The sequence below is a fragment of the Beta vulgaris genome, chromosome 5 (assembly GCF_026745355.1).
Source record: "Beta vulgaris subsp. vulgaris cultivar EL10 chromosome 5, EL10.2, whole genome shotgun sequence".
In the NCBI taxonomy this organism is placed as follows: Eukaryota; Viridiplantae; Streptophyta; class Magnoliopsida; order Caryophyllales; family Amaranthaceae; genus Beta; species Beta vulgaris.
The window spans coordinates 9,704,587-9,724,219 of record NC_079206.1 but is presented as its reverse complement, the minus strand read 5'-3'; the positions used below and the strand labels follow the sequence as shown (position 1 = coordinate 9,724,219).

General features: G+C 36.4%; 2 protein-coding genes and 1 long non-coding RNA gene across 6 annotated transcripts; all 3 read right to left on the bottom strand.

The window, feature by feature from the left end:
* Window positions 1–1,428: 1,428 nt before the first annotated feature.
* LOC104892633 (protein BRANCHLESS TRICHOME) lies at window positions 1,429–3,011 on the bottom strand. The gene has a single exon (XM_010678615.4). The coding sequence runs from the start codon at window positions 2,632–2,634 to the stop codon at window positions 1,630–1,632; it is 1,005 nt and encodes a 334-aa protein (XP_010676917.1). The 5' UTR covers window positions 2,635–3,011; the 3' UTR covers window positions 1,429–1,629.
* Window positions 3,012–9,054: 6,043 nt separating this feature from the next.
* Window positions 9,055–10,978, bottom strand: LOC104892632 (protein CANDIDATE G-PROTEIN COUPLED RECEPTOR 7). Its single transcript, XM_010678614.4, has one exon. The coding sequence runs from the start codon at window positions 10,744–10,746 to the stop codon at window positions 9,424–9,426; it is 1,323 nt and encodes a 440-aa protein (XP_010676916.1). The 5' UTR covers window positions 10,747–10,978; the 3' UTR covers window positions 9,055–9,423.
* Window positions 10,979–14,395: 3,417 nt separating this feature from the next.
* LOC125497607 (uncharacterized) lies at window positions 14,396–19,280 on the bottom strand. 4 transcript variants are annotated; one of them, XR_007274585.2, is made up of 7 exons: window positions 18,818–19,280; window positions 16,685–16,807; window positions 15,947–16,603; window positions 15,726–15,876; window positions 15,328–15,654; window positions 15,107–15,249; window positions 14,396–15,031 (listed from the first exon to the last, which is right to left on the bottom strand). It is a non-coding gene; the product is annotated as an uncharacterized LOC125497607 (long non-coding RNA). The 4 variants fall into 4 exon arrangements; XR_007274582.2 differs by having other exon boundaries at window positions 15,947–16,807; XR_007274583.2 differs by lacking the exon at window positions 16,685–16,807 and having other exon boundaries at window positions 18,818–19,278.
* Between the last annotated feature and the right edge of the window lie 353 nt (window positions 19,281–19,633).

Genomic DNA, 19,633 nt, shown 5'->3' with positions numbered 1-19,633 from the left:
TGGAAGAGAAGATTTGAGTTCCTACAAATTGTTCATCAGTAAACTTGTGTTTAGATGGATTCACTCGAACTTAAAGCAACAAAAAATACTTTATTTGCTTAGTGCATCAATTAACCCAAAATAAGCCTCTTTGCACATATATTGTATTCTCAAAAATAGAACTAAGCTTGGCTAACTCTTGGAAACTACATTAGCTTCTCTTCTAACATGGGAAAATAGAAAGAAAATATGGCATTAATTAGAAGTTTCGGAAAGTTGGTACAAAATTTTCAAGGGATGAGATTTGGTTGATGAGCCTCTTATTTCAAAATTAAGCTGAAATCAAGTTTCCGTGTATAACTTTTAGTTTACTGTGGATTCATCAATAAACTACTTACAAATTCGTTTGCACTTTTGATTTTGAATAAGAAGATCCATTACTTAATCTACCAAGTTTTTTAACAACACATGTGCCTCCATGCATTTGCCTCAAGCTTGCACGATGTATAATACTTCCAACTTCTGATGTTAATGATGCTCTTAAGGTCCGTCTAGTTTGATGGAAGACATTTTTAGCGAAAAATATGATTTTCTATGGAAAACATGACAAACGTTTTCAGGTGAAAAACGTAAATGAATATTAGTTTTACTTTGTTTGGTTCGATGAAGAACCATTAAGCTAAGAAGGAAAATAGAAATATTGGGAATAAGAGAGTGGAGGAAAGTAGTTTTCTTTCAAAATTTACAAGAAAATGTTTACAAAAGGATGAAAAACTCCTTTCCGCCTAAGTTTTTCTTTTTAAATTCCTTGTCCAACCAAGCAATGGAAAATAGGGAAAATCATTTTCCTGAAAAACGTATTCCTCCAAACAAACCGTACATTAATCAATTAGTTGCATGCAATAAATTAAGCCAAATTTCACGAGTCTTTAAAAGGAAGGTTTTTCTACAATTCTAGAACTGATTTTAGCACTCCACGACTATTTTTAGAGCACTGAAAAAATGTGCTTTTAAATACTTACTTTCATAATCAATACTTATATTAAAGCTATTGCTTATTGTCGTCTATCAAACGGACCGCCATTGGTATATATTGATAATTATGAGGCTCAAATGATGAACGTTCTCACACAAACTCTTCATGGTACACATTAATAATAACCTAATTAGTGACATTGACAATTACTCTCACTAGTTGTTCTCTTTACCAATTTTCTTTACCTAATTCATAAAGTATAATTTCTTTCTTAGTACTGTCAGCTGTAATGCATCTGAAATCTGTAACAGAGAAGCAGAAGAAGAAACCGGGACTAAAATTCCACCTGCCAAGTAGGAAGTAGATTCAATCATATGCAGTATGCACTATATCCTCTTACTCTTGAAATCTTTCTTTGGATTAACAACATATACCGACACTATGAAATAGCTGCTTTTCAGAAATTTGTCATATTTTATCCAGGTTCAACTCAACTCTAATTCCAAAGACATACTTCACATAATATATACTCCATCACTAACTTTCATAACCAAAATTATACTATAGTAATAGTATAATAAAGCAGTGATTTTTCTAATTTCTAAATCATCAAAGAAGAAACCAAACAAAAAAAAAAAGAAAAAACCTTCAACATCATCTTTCTTTCATCTTCACTAACTCAAGATGAGTTGATCATGATGAGAATATGGTGGTAAAGGACATTTACTCTTGAACAAAACTCGAAGTTGGGCTTTCTGACATTCCAACTTATTATAACTACCCAAATCTCTAGACTGTTTACCACCACCAGAATAGCAACTAATACTATAATTAGATCCATTTTTTACCTTAATTGCTCTTTGAAACTCCACAAATCCTTTAATCCCTTGCTTAATATGAGGATTTTCAGGCTCTGGTGACGCCTTTCGCTGCACATTTCCATTTTTACTGCTACTGCTACTACTACTACTACCGCTACCATTCAACCATTTGTGCTCAGCTGATGGCAATCTCTTTGATTCGCCACACGAAAAAACGGGTGCTGATTGCTTAATAGAATGTTGTTGATGCTGCAGTAAAAACTGATTAACAAACTGATTATGGTAAAAAAGTTGTGCATCAGCAAGCTTCATTTGAACTCTTTCTTCTCTTAAAACTTCAGCCATTCTCAACATCTTCCTTTCTTCATCCATTTCTTTCTTCATCTTCTCCATCTCTTCCTTAAGTCTTGAAATTTCTTTAGTAAGATCTTCACAAACACACATTCTTTCTTTCTGAACTTGATCTATCAACTCTCTTGAAAGTTTCTTGTTTAAAATCTCCATCTTTTTCCTCTGTTTTCTCTCCATTTCTAACTCAGCCTTCAATTCTGCAATCTGGGTTCTACCCGAATTCATCAACTGATGATCAGAATTAGAATTTGAAGAAATATTCATCTTGAGATCTGAATGAAGATGATGAATATACTTAGCACTAGCACTGTATTTTCTCTGTAATTGTTTGTGTTTAAGTTTGAGAGGGCTACTATGATTAGTAAGAGTATTAGTAGTACTAAAAAAGGGATTATGGTACAGTTTCCAGCTAATTTGACAAGTGGAATGAATGATTTCTTCATCTTCAAACATGATCTGATTATCATGATTTCTGGGAAGATCATCTGGGCTGGCACTCATCATCATTTTTTTTTTGTGGGTGTTTTTTTTTTGGACACTAATTAATCAAGCATTAAATCTTCTCTAGTAAAAGAAATAGATTTTGTGGTGTTTCTTTTTTTTAGTAAAAAAAAACTTAATGTTGGTCCCTCATTTCATTTCATTGATATTGTTTTGTATTGTAATGACAAACAGGAAGCAAAGCATGAACTATTTCTGTACAAGTAGGGTCATGAGCTAACTGTAAACAGCAAGGAATTTAAGGAAGGTGGGATTTTTTTTTTCTCTCATATACAGAAATAAATGAATAAAGGAATGTGATTATATGAGATTTGGAAGAAAATTATAAAGGAAAAGTTAAAGAAAAGATGTCACATGCAACATGATGCTAGTGTATCTTATAGTGTTGTGATATCTCGTTTTCTTCATAAGCCAGGTATGTGAGTGTAGACAAAGCAAAGAGAGGCCACCGCGCTTTGATTAATTTTTTGTACTTTTAAGATTCCAATAATCTAAACATTTCATGACAAATTATTGTAGACTAATTTTCAAAGTGGACAAGTAATGTCTATTTAGAGAATTTTGACAATCGGCCAACAAAAATAAGTTAAAACAATGAATACTGGGGCGTGATGGGCTTAAGTGGTCAAATTTTAGGTGTTAGAATAGTTGTCAGAATAATTAGTATTTGCTAAAACTAGCTATTAAATTAGTAAAAGAACAAAAACGAACTACTCCATGTTTTTATCTTTAAAAGATACTCCAAAGACAAACTTTAAATCAAAAGCTAAAAAATTTAGTTATTTCAAATAATACGACAATTTAGGTTAAAAGCTACCTTCAAACATTATTTCACTAAATACCATTTTGTACTTTTACTATTTTTTTTTTTTTACTTGTACAAGCTTCTAAACGCTACTTGAATTACATAGTTTGTTTCATATACAGGCAATACTAAATAGCACCACATAGGCACATATTTTATCCTCTCACATTGTCCAAAAGAACTAGGTAGGAAAAGAAGTATGAAATTTAGAAAGGAAAAAAAAAAACTAACAAACAAAAACTAGCAATCAAAAAATCTATTGCTTGATGCTTGTAAGGTTACACTATATGTCTATATCATCATTGATGCTACTACTACAAGGAAAAATCGGGGATATGGCCATATCATATGTGTGGGTTGGTCATTGCTTCCTTTACATTTACATTTACATTTCCATGTGATTGTCGAATTTCTAGGTGGGATAAGCCTTCATTTCATGGGTTCTTCTTACTGATGCATAAATTGTTCATCGCACGAAACTAGTTGATATAGAGGTTGTAGAAAAAGGATGAGCCCGAAGTGTTGGGTGTTATTTCGACACTAAGCAACTTCTACAATGAAGTAGCCGAAGCTAAGGCTATAGAAATGGCTGTTCGTCTTGGGCGAAGGTTCAGCTTGCAAGATGTTATGGTGGAATCCGATTGTCAAACCGTCATTAACTGTCTCTCGAAACATGCCATTTATCTCTTGATCTTGTCCTACGCAATATTTTTTCTTCTAGTATGCATTATTCATCCATTGTATGATCACATGTTAAACGTGACGGAAACTCCGTAGCCCATAATTTAACTAAACTCATCCCTTTTGGAGTTGAGCAAATTTGGGAGAACCACTCTCCATCTATGCAGATGGCTCTTTATGTTTTGATGAATTTTGTTATCAGTAAAGTAATAATATCATGGTTTTCTCCTAAAAAAAATAGCAACTTCTACAATAGCCTAATCTATCACATACACAGAACCTTTATTCATCTGAAATCCATAGTGTAAATTAAGCTAGTCACTTGACTAATGTAAATGTAATAATTGCAAAGAACCTGTTTACGCATGGTTGCATGAAGAAGATTCTATTTGAGCCTAATCAGATGACCGAAAGTGTTCACACTTTTAACTGTAAAACTATATTAAGCGCATGATTGGTAATTAGTGTCACTTTAGCGAAATTGTGAGAAAATTTTTATTATTAGTCGCACACCCATTTAACTTCATTAGGATCTCTCTTATTCGCTAAAGCATATATTGTTATTTAGTCTTTTAAACCATGTACAATAGCAACGTTGCAAACTCACAATCATCTATCTATGTATCTATACTAATACATTAAAAGGCACATATCATAAAAAATAGGGTTAATTAACTAGAACAATACGAACTATTCTTTAAGTCCACTGAGTAGCACAACCTTTGACGGGTGTAGTGCGTAGCATGAACTTTAATACGAGTTGCAAACAATAGCATAAATGTACCGAGTACGGAGATTCCACCGGAGTTATGAAATATTCGTTATTTTATTATTTCTTTTCTTTTTCCCTTTTTCCCTTTTTCCCTTAATAATCTTTCTTTTTTCCTTTTTTTCCTCTCTCTTCTTTTCTCTCAACGTCCTCTCTATTCCTCCTCCCTCACCCACCTGAAAACCTCCCCTACCCCAAACCACTAGAACTATCACTTTCCCTTGCTCACCCTGACACCAATCCCCTTCCTTTCCCAACCCTGAAGACCCCTACCCAACAAACCCAACTAAAATTTCAGGTGGTCGAGAGGTGGAGATTCTGATATGGCTAGTGTGGTGATGATGATGGTGAGGAAGAGTGAGTGGAAAGGGATGAAAGAGTGGGTTTTTCTGATGGGGAGGTAGGTTTTTCTAGTGGGCAAGGGTTAGGGAGGAGGGAGAAAGATAATTTTTATAGAGGATTTATTGGGCAGGGTGGTTTTTGACCTTTCGGGGATTGGGGAATTAAATGGGGTTGGTGTTGTGGTGGGGAAGGAGATGGGTTGTGTTGGGGTGGGGAAGAAAAGTGGTAGTTTTTCGTGGGTAGGATGGGGGAGGGAGGTTTTCTGGTGGGTGGGGGAAGAAAAATACAAAGGATTGATAGAGAAGAAGAAGATAGAGGAAAAAATAAAGGAAAAAAAGAAAAGAGAGGCAACAAAAGAAAAATGAAAAGAAACTAATAAAACAATGAAGATTTTATAACACCGATGGAATCTCTGTGCTTCATTCACATTTATGCTATTGGTTGCACTTCGTATTAAAGTTCGTGTTATGCACTATACTCGTTAAAGATTGTGCTGCTCAATGCACTTGATGCATAGTTCGTGCGGTTCTAGCCAATTAACCCTAAAAAATATAGAAAATATTTTTCTATCTCGTGATCACAAACATATATGCCAAAGTCTTAATCTGTAAATCAAGTAATATGTGATATTATCATTCTAAAGCAAAATATTAATATATAGAAGGTATAATTACCCGGGTCATAGACCCGGTTTAAAAATTAGTCATCAAGTAAAGCGCAGAGTATTTTAAAATTTATTTTAACTTAATCTGGAACAATTTATGATAAGTTAATGGCAATAAATAATTGGAGTAACTCCAATAAATTTTAGAAGTACTATTTTAGGGTGATGAAAATTGGATGACAAAGAGACAACAATAATAAATATACATTCATATCAATTTATTGGTATTTAAACTGGCAAATATAAACACATTTGTTTGTTTTCAGAAATGACAGATAAAGAGGAAAAGTAATTATAAATAATTCTTCAAGACCTACATATATATGCAATATATGTTTGACCAAATGTATTGATAAGGGACGTTAGGGCTAAAAACACAATGTTCCATCATCCATGTGCATAGGTCTCAAGATATGGAAGGAAGTAGGAACCACAAAAACATGTTGAGTTTCCAATTAACGCTGTTGTCTAGTTACTAGTATTCACTTGCACAATATGTCAAGATTTTTATCGACAAATGCTACATTACATTGTATTTGTATATGACCAAAAACATCATTAGAAAGTCTCGATTCAGGAAATGATTCATGTACCAATTACCATTCTTCCCAAAAGAAGCACAATTTACATTATTTTGCACTGTCAAAATCATTTACCACTGTAAATAATGAATTCAATTGTGCAATCCAAATATGATACTTTCATAAATCACAAGAAAAAAAGGACATGTTCGGAATTGAATATCATTAACCATCTCTATTCTCTCCTTTATGTTGAAGGAAAGTGGTCCCAAATCCCAAGTAGTCTGCTTTTTTGGCACATATGATAGACTTCCAGTTGACGCTGCCGTTTTCTTTCTTCCGGCTTTGTAGATCTGTAACCAGATTTTCTGAACGATAGATAATAGTTCTTGGTTTACAAGATTACCCAAAGAGAGTAACAAATTTTTTTATTTTTTAATTGAGAAATAAAGTCAGCCCAAGGGCTAATCCCTACAAGGCTGGTAATGCATGCAAAACATGCTAAGGAAATATCCCAGCATAACGCTGGGGGTAAGGATCGAACCTTTAACCTCAGATATCAGGGGGAGTGCTCTATCACATGAGCTAGCTCCTCATCTTTCAAAGAGAGTAACAAAAAATTATTGCCTTCACTAATCCTCAAAACTTTTTTGAGAAGATAGAATTGATGGGACAAAAAAAGATTAGCTAATTGGTTATACTCAAAGAGGCTTATTCAGATTCTCAATTCAATCACATCAAAGCCGGAAATTAGAAGTATCCTCTCGGCCTCTCGGGTAGGCTCTTATACAGCTTGAGACTCGGTCATAACCTTGGAGTATGATAAATAGGACGACGCAGCACAGATAAGCGACTTTAAAAACAAGACTGCTCTAAAAGTTACATGGTTTGATCTTATAATGTTTCTCTTGGGCTAAAATCTATTGAATCCATCAAGCCAATCCCACAAAAACACATTGGGGAAGGGGGGATACAACATATCTCGCAAGTGCACGAGTCCAAGCACTTTGGGATGGGTGCATCAGTAGTGACTAGTGAGTACCAAAAAGTGAAGCACAACTAAACTTCTGGAATCTGGGTAACAACTGCAGCTCAAGTAACTGCAACATCTCAAAACCTTCATTTACACTCAATGCCATAACGCTTTTGATAGATCCCCCTTTACCCTCCACTCTTTTTGTGCAGTGAAATCAAAAGTATACGGAAATAACATCTCCATATGAAACGTGTATGTTCTTTTCCCCCACCAAGGGAGCCATAGAACATAGAGGGTATGACGGATTGGCAAAATTCGTCAGTCTGTAGCTCCCTCTTGATTCATACACAACGAGATACTGCTCAAACTTCTGCAGGAAACCAAATCAAACAAAAAGCTTTTCTTGCTCATTGACGCTTCTCTCTGAATTCTTAGTTAATTATCTCACCAAGCAACTAGATCAACAGATTTCCAACTTAATATCCTGTATCTAGGCAGCAACAGTCACTAAACAAGAAAGTTTCCCAGTATTATTCACACAACAATAACCAACTCGGTCCTAGAAGAATTAAATGTCACAACACACCCATGTTAAGAAAACAAATGAACTTAGCCTTAAAGAACCTAAGATCAAGCATATTATGGACTCGTAAATTGAACACTTGCATAAAAATCTATATCGATTTCGGATCCCATAATCACTGGAATAAACTGAAGTACTACATGATCTTAAGATGCCCTTCCCGCAGATACACGCGGCCTTTGGGGGAAGGGGTTAGAAGAGTGCACAAGTCCAAGCAATTGGGTCAAGAGGTACTAAAACAAAAATGATGAAGCACAAGTAACCTTGTCGAATCTAGCCATATGATGTAATGATGTAAATGCAACAAGTTTTTAAAAACTTTTTATGACACAGCGCCAGCCCTTTTTTCATGGGATTTCCTTTCCCCTTTTTCCTCCTCTAGAGGCAAAACATAAAAATATTATGTAATTTTGGATTCCCTGTTTACATTGAAAAAGAAAAAAAAACCAACTATGAAATGCTGAAGCCAAATGAGACAATATCATATTTCAGTTTGTTCCTTGTGCAGCAAGGTTATATAGTAATTAGCCACATCTTAACAAACTAAGAATGTAACTAATGCATGCTCTAAGTGGTAAAGTTGCAGTTTTTTTTTTTTCAGCAAACCAAATATTTACTCACACATATTACCTGCATCAAGTAGCAGTACCAACCAGGAGACATGAAAGAAGGCCACCTTGACAGGATTCACACAAGACCAACAAATGCATTTTACACAATGAGCAATTACCAACTTCAAGTCAAAGCACTTTTAACGGAATAAATTGAATCTACATTTGAGAACCATGTTCATATCTACAACAAAACTCATAAAAATAACCACCTGCCAAACAAACTTCGTCATAAATTTCATACACGATTATGAAAAATTGAAGTCCTAAACATCCACGGGAAAGTAAGATACACAGCCATTATGCACGGCACTTAACATATAGTCATCTCTACTTACTGAACACCGGTTACAGTAAAAATAAAGAAAAAAAAACATATATAGACAGGCTCGGGGGAAGATGAGTATTTAGAGTTTACCAAGTACAATAACTTTGATCACAAGAATTTATTAGGGACTTTGACAAGACTGAATATTTACTCAACAAATAACTCCTAGCATTTCATAAACAAGACTAACAAAATCTTAACATCTCAAGGCAAACTGGTGCCGAATTACAATGTGCTTATGACATTTATGTAAGATAGTATTCTTTAAGCTGAACAAAGCAAAGTTGAAACGTCCATAACACCATGAATGGACGATGAGTAATACCTAAACATATTTAACTATGGGGGGGTTGGGGTAAAGGAGGAAAATCACTATGCTTTACGTTCATCTACACTGAAGGAACAAAGATTCACATCAATAACCAACTCTAGTTTAACGGGTTTGCAATTGGATTGGATCACTATACCTTGGACTGCGAATTCAAACATTTTTACGTGCTCAATCAATTGATCAATCAGAGTTCGAACTCGTCCTCAAGCTTCAATTGCTCAATGGCGGCTTCTTCCTCCTCATCATCAATTGCAAAGTAAGGATTATGAGCCTCAGGCCTAAACTTGTACCCAGTAAAGACATAGAACGCTAAGGTAGCCAACTCAGCTGCAACAACACTAGTCCACAAATACCTATACGAGGTAATTGTCTCAAGTGCATAAACCACCACCCTAGTGAAATAAATATAACATATAACCACAATGTAGTAGTGCCTAAACAAAGTCAGCTTCATGAGATTCACCGCGGCTTTCCCATCCGTCCTAGCCGACTCCCTGAGATTCTTAATAGACCAAACAATAGGGAAAAGAACAGCACAACAACATATCACATCCACCAAGAGAAACACTTGTTTCCATGTAACCCAATCCTGGTTAAACGGACTAGTTTCATCAATCACAACCTGTGCAATATTCGCCACCACTTGTAATGGAATCACAATCATAAGAACCTTCTTTTCGCGGTCTTGCAAATACGGCTTCAAGAAAGACCAACCAGTTCCAATCAAAACAATCAAAGTAAACAGAGTAATTCCTTTCAAAAAACTAAAGATGTAAAAAATCACATCCCAACCATGTGCACTCCCTGTTCTTTTTATATACGATTTATCCTCAGCTTCACATAAAAGATTCAACGCTTTCATAATCACAACAGCAAGCATAAAGAAATGAATCCGAAAAACAGTCAATCTTTTCTTGTACAACACAAACACCCAAAACACACTCATTGCAAAGTAAATCACCGAGAAAAAGAAGTAAATCCGGGGTAAAATAGTCCGACCCGCAGAGAGATAATCACGAGTTCGAGATTTACCATCCAAATTATACATTGCGGAACGGATATTCATAGAAACGAGAAGATTTTCCGGGTAACAATTGGCGAAAACAAGCGTATATTGATCAGAATCCGTTTCAACGAAAAGTGACCCGAATGAATCGGAGCTAGTACCCGGAAGAGAATTAAAGGTGTATACCTTTTTGACGAGATTTGAATCTAGGGCACAAGAAATTTCGGATTCTTCGAGTTGTTCTAAGACATGAAGCCATGAATCTCGTGTACAAAGGAAGAACCCTAATTTGGAAAGATCTAGATTGTTGCGGGTGGATAGTTTGATTCCGGTGACGTTTAGTTCGAGACGACCCGTATGAGTGAAGCCGAATTCGTCGATGGGAATGATTGGGCGATTGTCGGATTTGACCTTTGTGGAGCGGATTTCGGCGGAGGAGAGAGAGAGGAGGGAGATGAGGAAGATGGAGGTGAGAAAGGTGGAGTGATTGTGGATCGCCATTGATGGAATTTCGAGATCCGATTGAGATTTGATCGGATCGGAGAAATTGGGGATTGGAAATTTGGAGATGGAATTGAATTGATTTTGTTTGTGTGTTTAATTTTGTAGGTGTGAGTTTGGAGGAAATGGGAGGAATTTTCTTAGGTGAAGAATTTTCAAGTCAATTGGATGATATTGGACATTACCGCAATTTCCTAACCATTTGTGCTTTCAATTTGTTCTACATTGACTCTTGACTTGTTTTATGGAGTATGCTATACTCTCTCACTTCTTTTGATTTACTCCCCCTTCCCGTTTTTTAAGGGTCTTCCCTCTTTTTATTTAAGTGCGTTTTCAAAGGATCTTCCCTCTTTTATTTTATTTCTTATTTGGAATTTTTTTTTCCCTTTTACATTCTCATGTCCCTATCATATTGTCCACCATTACATTATTAATTCAATTTTACTCCCTTTCTTTCTCTTCTTTAACCCCTTTTAATTTATGTTGACTTCTAAGGGAACACTATAAAAGGGGGATGAATTATAGTGTGGTAAATTTACGTTATTTTTTGCGGAATTATAAAACAACGAAAGGAATAAGAGAAATACACAAGAGATTTTAGCAGGGAAAAACTTCGTAGACCCAATAGGAAGAAATGACCTCGACCACAAGGGATTTTGACTCATTACTTTCCACTATAATAGGCCAAACGACTCTGTTTACAAACCTATTACTTTTCTCTCGAGCCACAACTTAAGTAATTAAACTCAAGTTCCCAACGACAGTTCCCACAACTGTCGTTCCTCTCAAACTTCACTTGAAGTTACTTTCTCTTTCTCTTTCTCTTGCTTCACTAAAAGCTTCACACTTACAATGAAACTCACTCAAGTTTCTTCCATTTCTCTTGCTTTACTCAAAGCTTTTCTCAATACAGGATTTCACTCAAAATCCCCTTACCCCAAAAATCAAGATTACAAACGATAAAAACAATAAGGAAATAAGTAGGAAATACGTAAGTAACACAAGAGTATATTGAAGGAATGACGGTACTGACTCTATCTTAGTTAAACCCAATAAAAATCGAAGTCAGACACACTATGGAAAGACTACTAAAGTTTTGACACTTTATGTAAAAATAACTTAAAGTCCGACACATTAAACTTTAGATTAAGCGCCTATTTATAACATAAGTAGTCATGAAATAACTTACCACTAATTAACCCACTAACCCCATGATATCCATAACTTAATTAATTAATTAGTTTTTATATAACTTTACTTGAAAATTAAATAACCACTAACCCACTACTTAACTTAATAGGAGAAGCAGTAAAGTCTAACGTGGTTTATAAAACTTGAAGCCTAATTAAACTAATTAAAATAAATTAAGGCTTTAATAAAATAATCAAGCCCATTACTCCACAAACAATAAACGTGTAGCAGTAAGCTTAAACGTGATATTAGTTTGCTTGGGGAGTAATTAAACCATATAAATTAATTAATACTTGGGAAATAATAAGCAAGCCCACTAAACCCAAATAAAACGTTTAACAGTAAACATTACGTGGTTAGTGGTTGCTTGGAAAACAATTAAACCATTTTTAAATAAAATTTGAGAAAAAATATACTTTGAAAATATTTAAATAAAAACTGAAAATCTGATTTTATTTAAAAAGAAAATCTTTTGATTTACTTAGAACAAAAAGATAAGATTTTAAAATAAGATATTATCCTTTTCAAAACAGAAAATCATTTTTAAAATATTTTCCTAACAAACTCCTAACTAATCCCTAAATTAGTGGATCTAGTCAAACTAAGCTAGGACTCCTAAGCAAATCAGTTAAGCGCTTCATATATGTTAGGCGCACAACATAGGACGTTTTAGGTCTGTTCTCAACCTGTGTTCCCAAACTGTACCAACATCTGTTCCCAACATAGGATCAGAACTCAATTCCTAATTCTCTAAATAGAAATTGACACAACCTTTTTACCATTTAGACTCATTAAACCTAGGAACTTAACTAGAGACTCTAATCCTTCATTCCAACTTTATAACTCAAGTTTCCTTACCTTTCCGGATCTTGTTCCCTTTTTACATTTAGGAATTTAAATACAAACTCATGCATTCTAAGCTTCCTTCATGTTAGGATAATTGTTCCTTTGAATATCTTCACTTCAATCTTCAAGTCAAGCCCCTTCACTTCAACCTTGATTGTAGTAATCTCTTTATCCATAGGAACAATGCACCTCGCACACCTTTCATAACAAGCATTCTCAATGATATATGCACAATCTTTTACAATGATTCTTGCACACATAAAACTCATAAACTTTGTTAGTTAAATTACTTTAGTTTGTCATCATCAAAAACATATTGGGTCAACAATTTATTTATTTATCTTAATCCCTTTATATTTATTTACTTCCTCCGTTCTGCTTTAAATGAAACATTGGATGAAATGACACTGTTCACTAATCAATTTTAACTCCGATTTATCGCTATTATATAAAGAAAAACATAATCAAGTGGGATCTTGTTAGATTCATCTCGATGTATACTATCAAATTATAACTTTTTTATATTTTTTACGTTTACACAACTAAAGATATTAATGACTAAAGAAGCGCGTTGGGTTGCGTGAAAAAGCAAACGTTTCATTTAAAACGGAACGGAGGAAGTATTTATCTTAACCCCTTTCTCTCTCCTACTTTACCCACCCCACACCTCACACAAATGGATCCTCCTTGGTATCTGTAGGAACAGTAACAAGGAAGATCTTTAGGAAACGGAGGAAGTACTAACTACTATTTGGGCCCTGGCGTTGCTCCGGGTTGGTACTGTTTTACAAATCTGATATGCATTTTTTTTCCCATTCCCATATTAAAATATATTAAGGAAAACTCAACATTTAAAAGGTACAAATATAATAATGTGGACACTTAAAACATGATTAAAAGTTGGTTGAGATGGTAATTGTATCATGTATAATTACAAGAGGTCACGGGTTCAAATCTTGTTGTAAGGTAATTTTACTTTTGTTATTCACATGACTTATCACTTGTATACACATTGGACAATTTTAGTGGAGTAACAAATGTGCCACGTGGCGTGTATACATTGCGTGGAGGTGCCATGTGGCGTGTATACATTGTCACGCACGCCTTTAAATATATTTGTATAGACTAGTTATTAGGCCCGGACTATGCCTCGGGCAACAAAAAATTTCATTTATTAATAGAATACTTTATGATAATAACACTAAATACAACTTAGTCTAGTGGTTAAGACTTTAGTATATGTACTTGAGGTCTCGGATCAAACCCCTATATTACCCAATTTCTAAAAAAAATATTGTACATGGATTACATGAACTAAAACTCCTTAGGGAAAGCGCACGTGGCACAGTTTCTTATTTACGCACGCTTTTTAATATATTTGTATAGATATAATTTTTTTTAATTTGAAAACCACCTTCCCATCCTTCTTTATCTTTTTCCTTATTTTTGTCGTTGGGAGAAAGTCGACTACGCTCCATTCAAACTTTTAAAACAAAAAAGAGCACATTTTATTTTGATTCGGTTGCATTGCATTGTAATGTTGAGTCGCATCTAATATTTCAATTTGCATCCATCCATTGCATTTTATGAATTGAATCGCGCAGAAAGTACATTTATAGTAAAAATCAATCAAAGGCATTAGTAATAGCACAAATAAAATAACAGTCAAAATAAAGGTGCAATACATGTCACAACAGAAATTCAGGTCACATGTATACAAGAGTAAAAAGCAGAAATCTAAGAAGGAGGATCCTGATCCCTCGAGAAGGAGTCCTCTGGCCCCTCAATTCGAACGTCGCTCGACTCGCTCCCATGAGATCCTCGCCAGTCGTAGCCTATCTCTGGCTGCTGCATGGGATACATCGGCTGCATAAGCCACATTGGCGGTATTTGCTGCATCCACATCGCGCTAGTCCAGGAGTAAGGGTTGGAGCTAGGGTCCCCTAAGAATCTCATACCTCCCATGTCAAACTGCCTAGTAAAAACATCCGATTTTGGCCTATCGAGAGTCGAATCACGTGGAGTCTGGGTCGGGAGCCTAGACTAGGTCGACATTCTAGCCTCGGGACGAGGTTGCATAAAATGTCAGAAATCATTAGAAATCGACACAAGAACAATTGAAATGTAATATGATAAGCTACCTGGCTATGCACAGGCTGTCAATAAGACATTCTCCTCTTCATCTTCGTCATCCCATGCTTAACAGAATCCACCAACGGAGAATCTGAACAACAGTTTTTTGAGTTACCTGAAAACAAGCACAATACGTAAGTCAAAGCAATCAAAAACAAGTGTACGAGAGTTCCTGACTTTCAATACTTACCGATCTCACATGGGCCGATTAGCACGAACAGGATGCTACTCCGCCTCCGGGCTAACATTAACAATCTCCTTAACTGGTCCGGTTTCGCTAACATACTAGATTCTCAGATCTGAAACGAACGAAATGCGAGCCTGAGACGCCTCCTGCCAAAAGAAAGCAATAACAATTAATATTTTGATCAAGTCAAGATAACTGAAAGTAAACGAGTTCATGATTCATACCTTGTTAAAACGTATAGGAGAGGATAACCGAGGTAAGAGCACGGTGGTGTAATCAATCCTGCGATGAACAAACTCGCGGTAGTCAACATGAAGATCTGCCCCATCCTGGACCGTCTGCTCAAGTCAAGTGCGTCCATGTCCATCATAGTTGCGGGAGAGTCATGAGGAACTAGCAGGAGGGAGGTATCGAACTAGCACGTAACACGCTCACTAAGATACCACACGGGGCCATCCTCCCCGTAGAAAATGACCCTCTCTCAAATTAGAGCGCTAGCCCTTTGAGCCCAGTCAAGCAACTCTCAATAAAGCCTAAGGATGGAAAGAAATCTGTAGAATAGATAACAAGTCAATAATCGCCACATCTAAAAAAAGGACTAAGATTGGTTCACTTTAACTACCTGGTTCGTCATAGCACACCGTATCGTCCTCCGAGCATCATTCACGATGGTATTTACTCCCCCTGCAATGCTCCCAGTAACGGCCGGTAGGGAAGGAGTGGTCCAAAACCCTTTCCAGAGACAGACTCAGAAAGTACTCAAAAAACCAGAGCTACACCAATAATACAATGTCAGCTTCAGTCACAATAACAATATAAACCAGCCAATTTTTTGGTTCATACCTCGAGAAGTCTCCAAGGACCAGAAAGGGAGACCTATGCATCATCACTCTTCTGCATGCAGGCAGTATGTGGGCAGGATTCGCTGCAGTAGCCGAACTCGGCTCAATCATAATTGTGTACAAGGGACAAGTGCTCCAAGGCTCCCAAGTATCGCATCGAAACCCGCAATCCCTTGTCGGTACGGAACATGCCGCAAATATCTAACCACAGACGAATGTGCACCTTTTGCTCGACGGTCGTCTCGGGCATATGAAGCCCTCTAGCCACATCCTTTCAGGCGACATATGTCAGAGCCGGAGGAATAGTATCAGCGACCGGGCCGATCAGCTCCCTGACATACTGGGTGTTCAACACCAGCTTGTCAACTAATGGCACTCGGATGTCAGTAAAAGACAAACCAGATATCAACGAGAAATCCAGGGGAGTAATGGTGATCTCCCTCCAAGGCATTTGAAAGGAGTTGGTGGTATCCCACCACCAGTCCAACAGTCTACGGAACAAGCTCTAGGAGGAAAGAACATCCCCCATGCTCTCGTAGACGTCAATAAAGCGGGAAGGCCCACTCTGATCGCGCAGAACTGCCCGATAGCGGCTCTTGCGAACCTTCTTGCGCCACCTGAAGTCAAATGTAGCAAAGTGACGACATTTACCATCCTCCTGCAAATACGATCACGATCAACATGGGTGCATAAGTACTAATCTAAAAGAAAAATAAAGTATCGCATTGCAGATTCTCACACCACCCGTAAGTGGTCGATGGGAGACGTGATTCTCCGTGTAGAATTGCAGCTGGTCAAGAGTCCATCCTGGGGCCTTTCAAACCCACTGATGATGCATAACTTTCATATCTCCTCTTCTTTACTAAAAACGACATGCTAATTAATCAGATTGAAAACAGAAAGTTTGACTAAAAATCATCATCAAAGAGTCCTCGACTCTAACAAACAAGTTTACAAGGTTTCATGAATCAGTGATCTTAAAACAGCTTTCTAAGGAGCATAATCATCACATCTAATAGGATTTCATGAATCCATTGGAAAAGTCAAGCTAAAAATATTCAAGCTACAACAGAAAACTATACATCATTACCTAAACATGATTTCTACCAGCAGCAAATCTGCACATTCAAAAATTCCCTAAACATGTTTCTAAGTTCCAGACTTAGAAATTATGCTAAAAACTAATTTATTTCTAAGGTTCATGATCTAAGAATTATCGAACCATCCAAATTCCCTAAACATGTTTCTAGGTTCCAAACTTAGAAATTATGCCAATTTCTAACTTAATTCTAAGATTCACGATCTAAGAATCGACAAACTGCGAGAATTAATGCAAACTCACGTGGAACAAGTTTAAACTCGTGAAGAACATAATCCGAAATTGCCGGAAAACTCGTCGAAAATTCACAGAAAGTCGTCGGAAAAGTGACCGGAAAAATCACGGGAAAATTAAATCTGGTCAAATGCACACGTTCACTCCATTCAAAAATCGCACAAAACGAAATAAAAATAAAAAAACGCACAAAAAAGGACAAAAACCGAAACGAAAAAAGGGGAAGAACGTATCGCTGGAAAAAAGGACCACCGGGACACAAGTCAGCCGTGGAAGCCGCCAGAAAATGCCCAACGATGGTTCGAAAATTTCGAACCTTCAAAACTTCTCAGAATCGCTGAAAAATGCTCAAAAACCACACAAAACTTGCAACCAAGTGTAAATCAAGACTCCCCTAGCCCAGATCTGAAAGAATTCAAGTTTCAAGCCAAAATCGAAGCTCAAAATGTTCAAAAATGGAGATTTGAAGTGAGAGAGAGAGAGAGAGAGAGAAATGCAAAATGGCGCAAGGACGAAGAAGAGAAATGAAATGAGGGTTTTTGGAAAAAAAACCGTGCATTATAGGTCATTTAATGACATGCGCCACGCGCGCAAAACATGCGTCATGCGCACCGACAAAACTGCGCCAAGCACAGGATCCTGTGTCCAGCGCATCATACTGCGCCACGCGTAAACTTTTGCGTCCAGCTCACAAGCTTGTACAATGTGCTTGGGGGCTTCATAGCCAAGGTGGGGTCCCACTTCTTCAATTCTAAATGATTTCAAATGTTCGTTATGCTTCAATGTCGCTCGCGACAAACTAATTAACGAACTTCCAAAAATTCGCAAAAATATGATTTTGCCATTCTTACAGCATATGACGCTAAAAAAAAATAAATCAAAATGTACATTGCTCTAGAGGCAACAAATACTATGGAGAGTTAACAGTAGAAATCAGATGTTAGGTCTGCAAACCATCATTAATCATAAAGGCGGAGGACTTCGTCAGGTTTGTGGACCATCATTAATAGTAAGGTGGAGGACTCTGTCAGGTCTGAGGACCATTCTCAACAGTAAGGCAGAGGACTCAGTCAGGTCTGAGGACCTTCATCAACAGTAAGGGGGAGGACTCTGTAACAACCCTGAATTTCCAATACTTCTAAAAAAAACTTAATATAAATAAACTCGGAAATAGCTAACACCAAGAACTTGCACAAAGCATAGCTCCTAGTATACAACTCCAAATCACACAATTCTTGAGCCTAAATTCATTAACTCTTCAAGCTCCACAACTTTCATTAAGGATCCAAGGTCTAAAAGCGACACAATTATTGAGAAATTGCCAAAACAGTAGCTGCGTGCAAAACAGAACACACAACGAAAATGGACTTTTATAACAACAAACCATATTGAATCAAAGATTACACACAGATCAATTATACATATTGGGTAACAGAAACTTTTCCTAAATCAATTTATACAAGAACCCTAAATTTGACAAATACTCAAATTCAGATAATCAACCAATTACGGAATTAAAAATCGAAAATCATAACTTACTTGATTAGGGGAAGTAATAGAGTGAAATTACTCTATAGAAGACCCGATTTTGATTTCTTTGACCTGTCTTTTCCGACCCGAAAATCGCAAACCCAAGAACCAATCCTCCTCTTTGAAAACCAACAAGTCGAAAATGAAGATGGAGATGATGGATCGAGGTTGACGTAATGATGGTTGGTAATTTTTATTGTTTTTTGAAGGTTTGATGTTGATGGAGAAGTTGAATAAGGTGAGGAGAGGTGTCGTGGGTTTCAAGGGTATAGAATGCAGTACACTTCCTTCTTTTCCTTTGTTTCTTTTCTTTCTTTCTTTCTTTTTTCTACTTTCTCTCTCCTAGTCTCCTTATAATACTAGTAGTATATGATAGGTATTGGGTAGTTAACCTAGTAACTTTAGGAATTTGTTTTTGACCACTTCAAAGGTAAAGTCAAAGCTAGTAAAAGAAATATACTTTTAACAAAAGAAATCTGAAATTATCTTCCTAAAATAAATTAATGCAGATAATTACTAATTAACGGGTATAAAGATACGGGGTGTTACAATTGTCAGGTATGCGGACCATTATCAATAGTAAGACGTAGGACTTTGTACGACCATCATTGACAGTAAGGTAGAGGATTCCGTCAGATGTGTGGACGATCATTAAATAGAAAGGCTGGAGACTGCGTCAAGTCTACGGACTATCACCAGCCAGAAAAGAGGAAAATGATCGTTAGGTGTTTGGACCATTACCAATCGAGATAGCATATGATGTAAATATAAATACACCCTCCAAAGTATTGGATGATGAATCTAAACTCAAGTAACATAGAACAC

Coding starts and splice junctions, on each gene's coding strand:
- LOC104892632 (XM_010678614.4), bottom strand. CDS start 10,746: ATGGCGATCCACAATCACTCCACCTTTCTCACCTCCATCTTCCTCATC.
- LOC104892633 (XM_010678615.4), bottom strand. CDS start 2,634: ATGATGATGAGTGCCAGCCCAGATGATCTTCCCAGAAATCATGATAAT.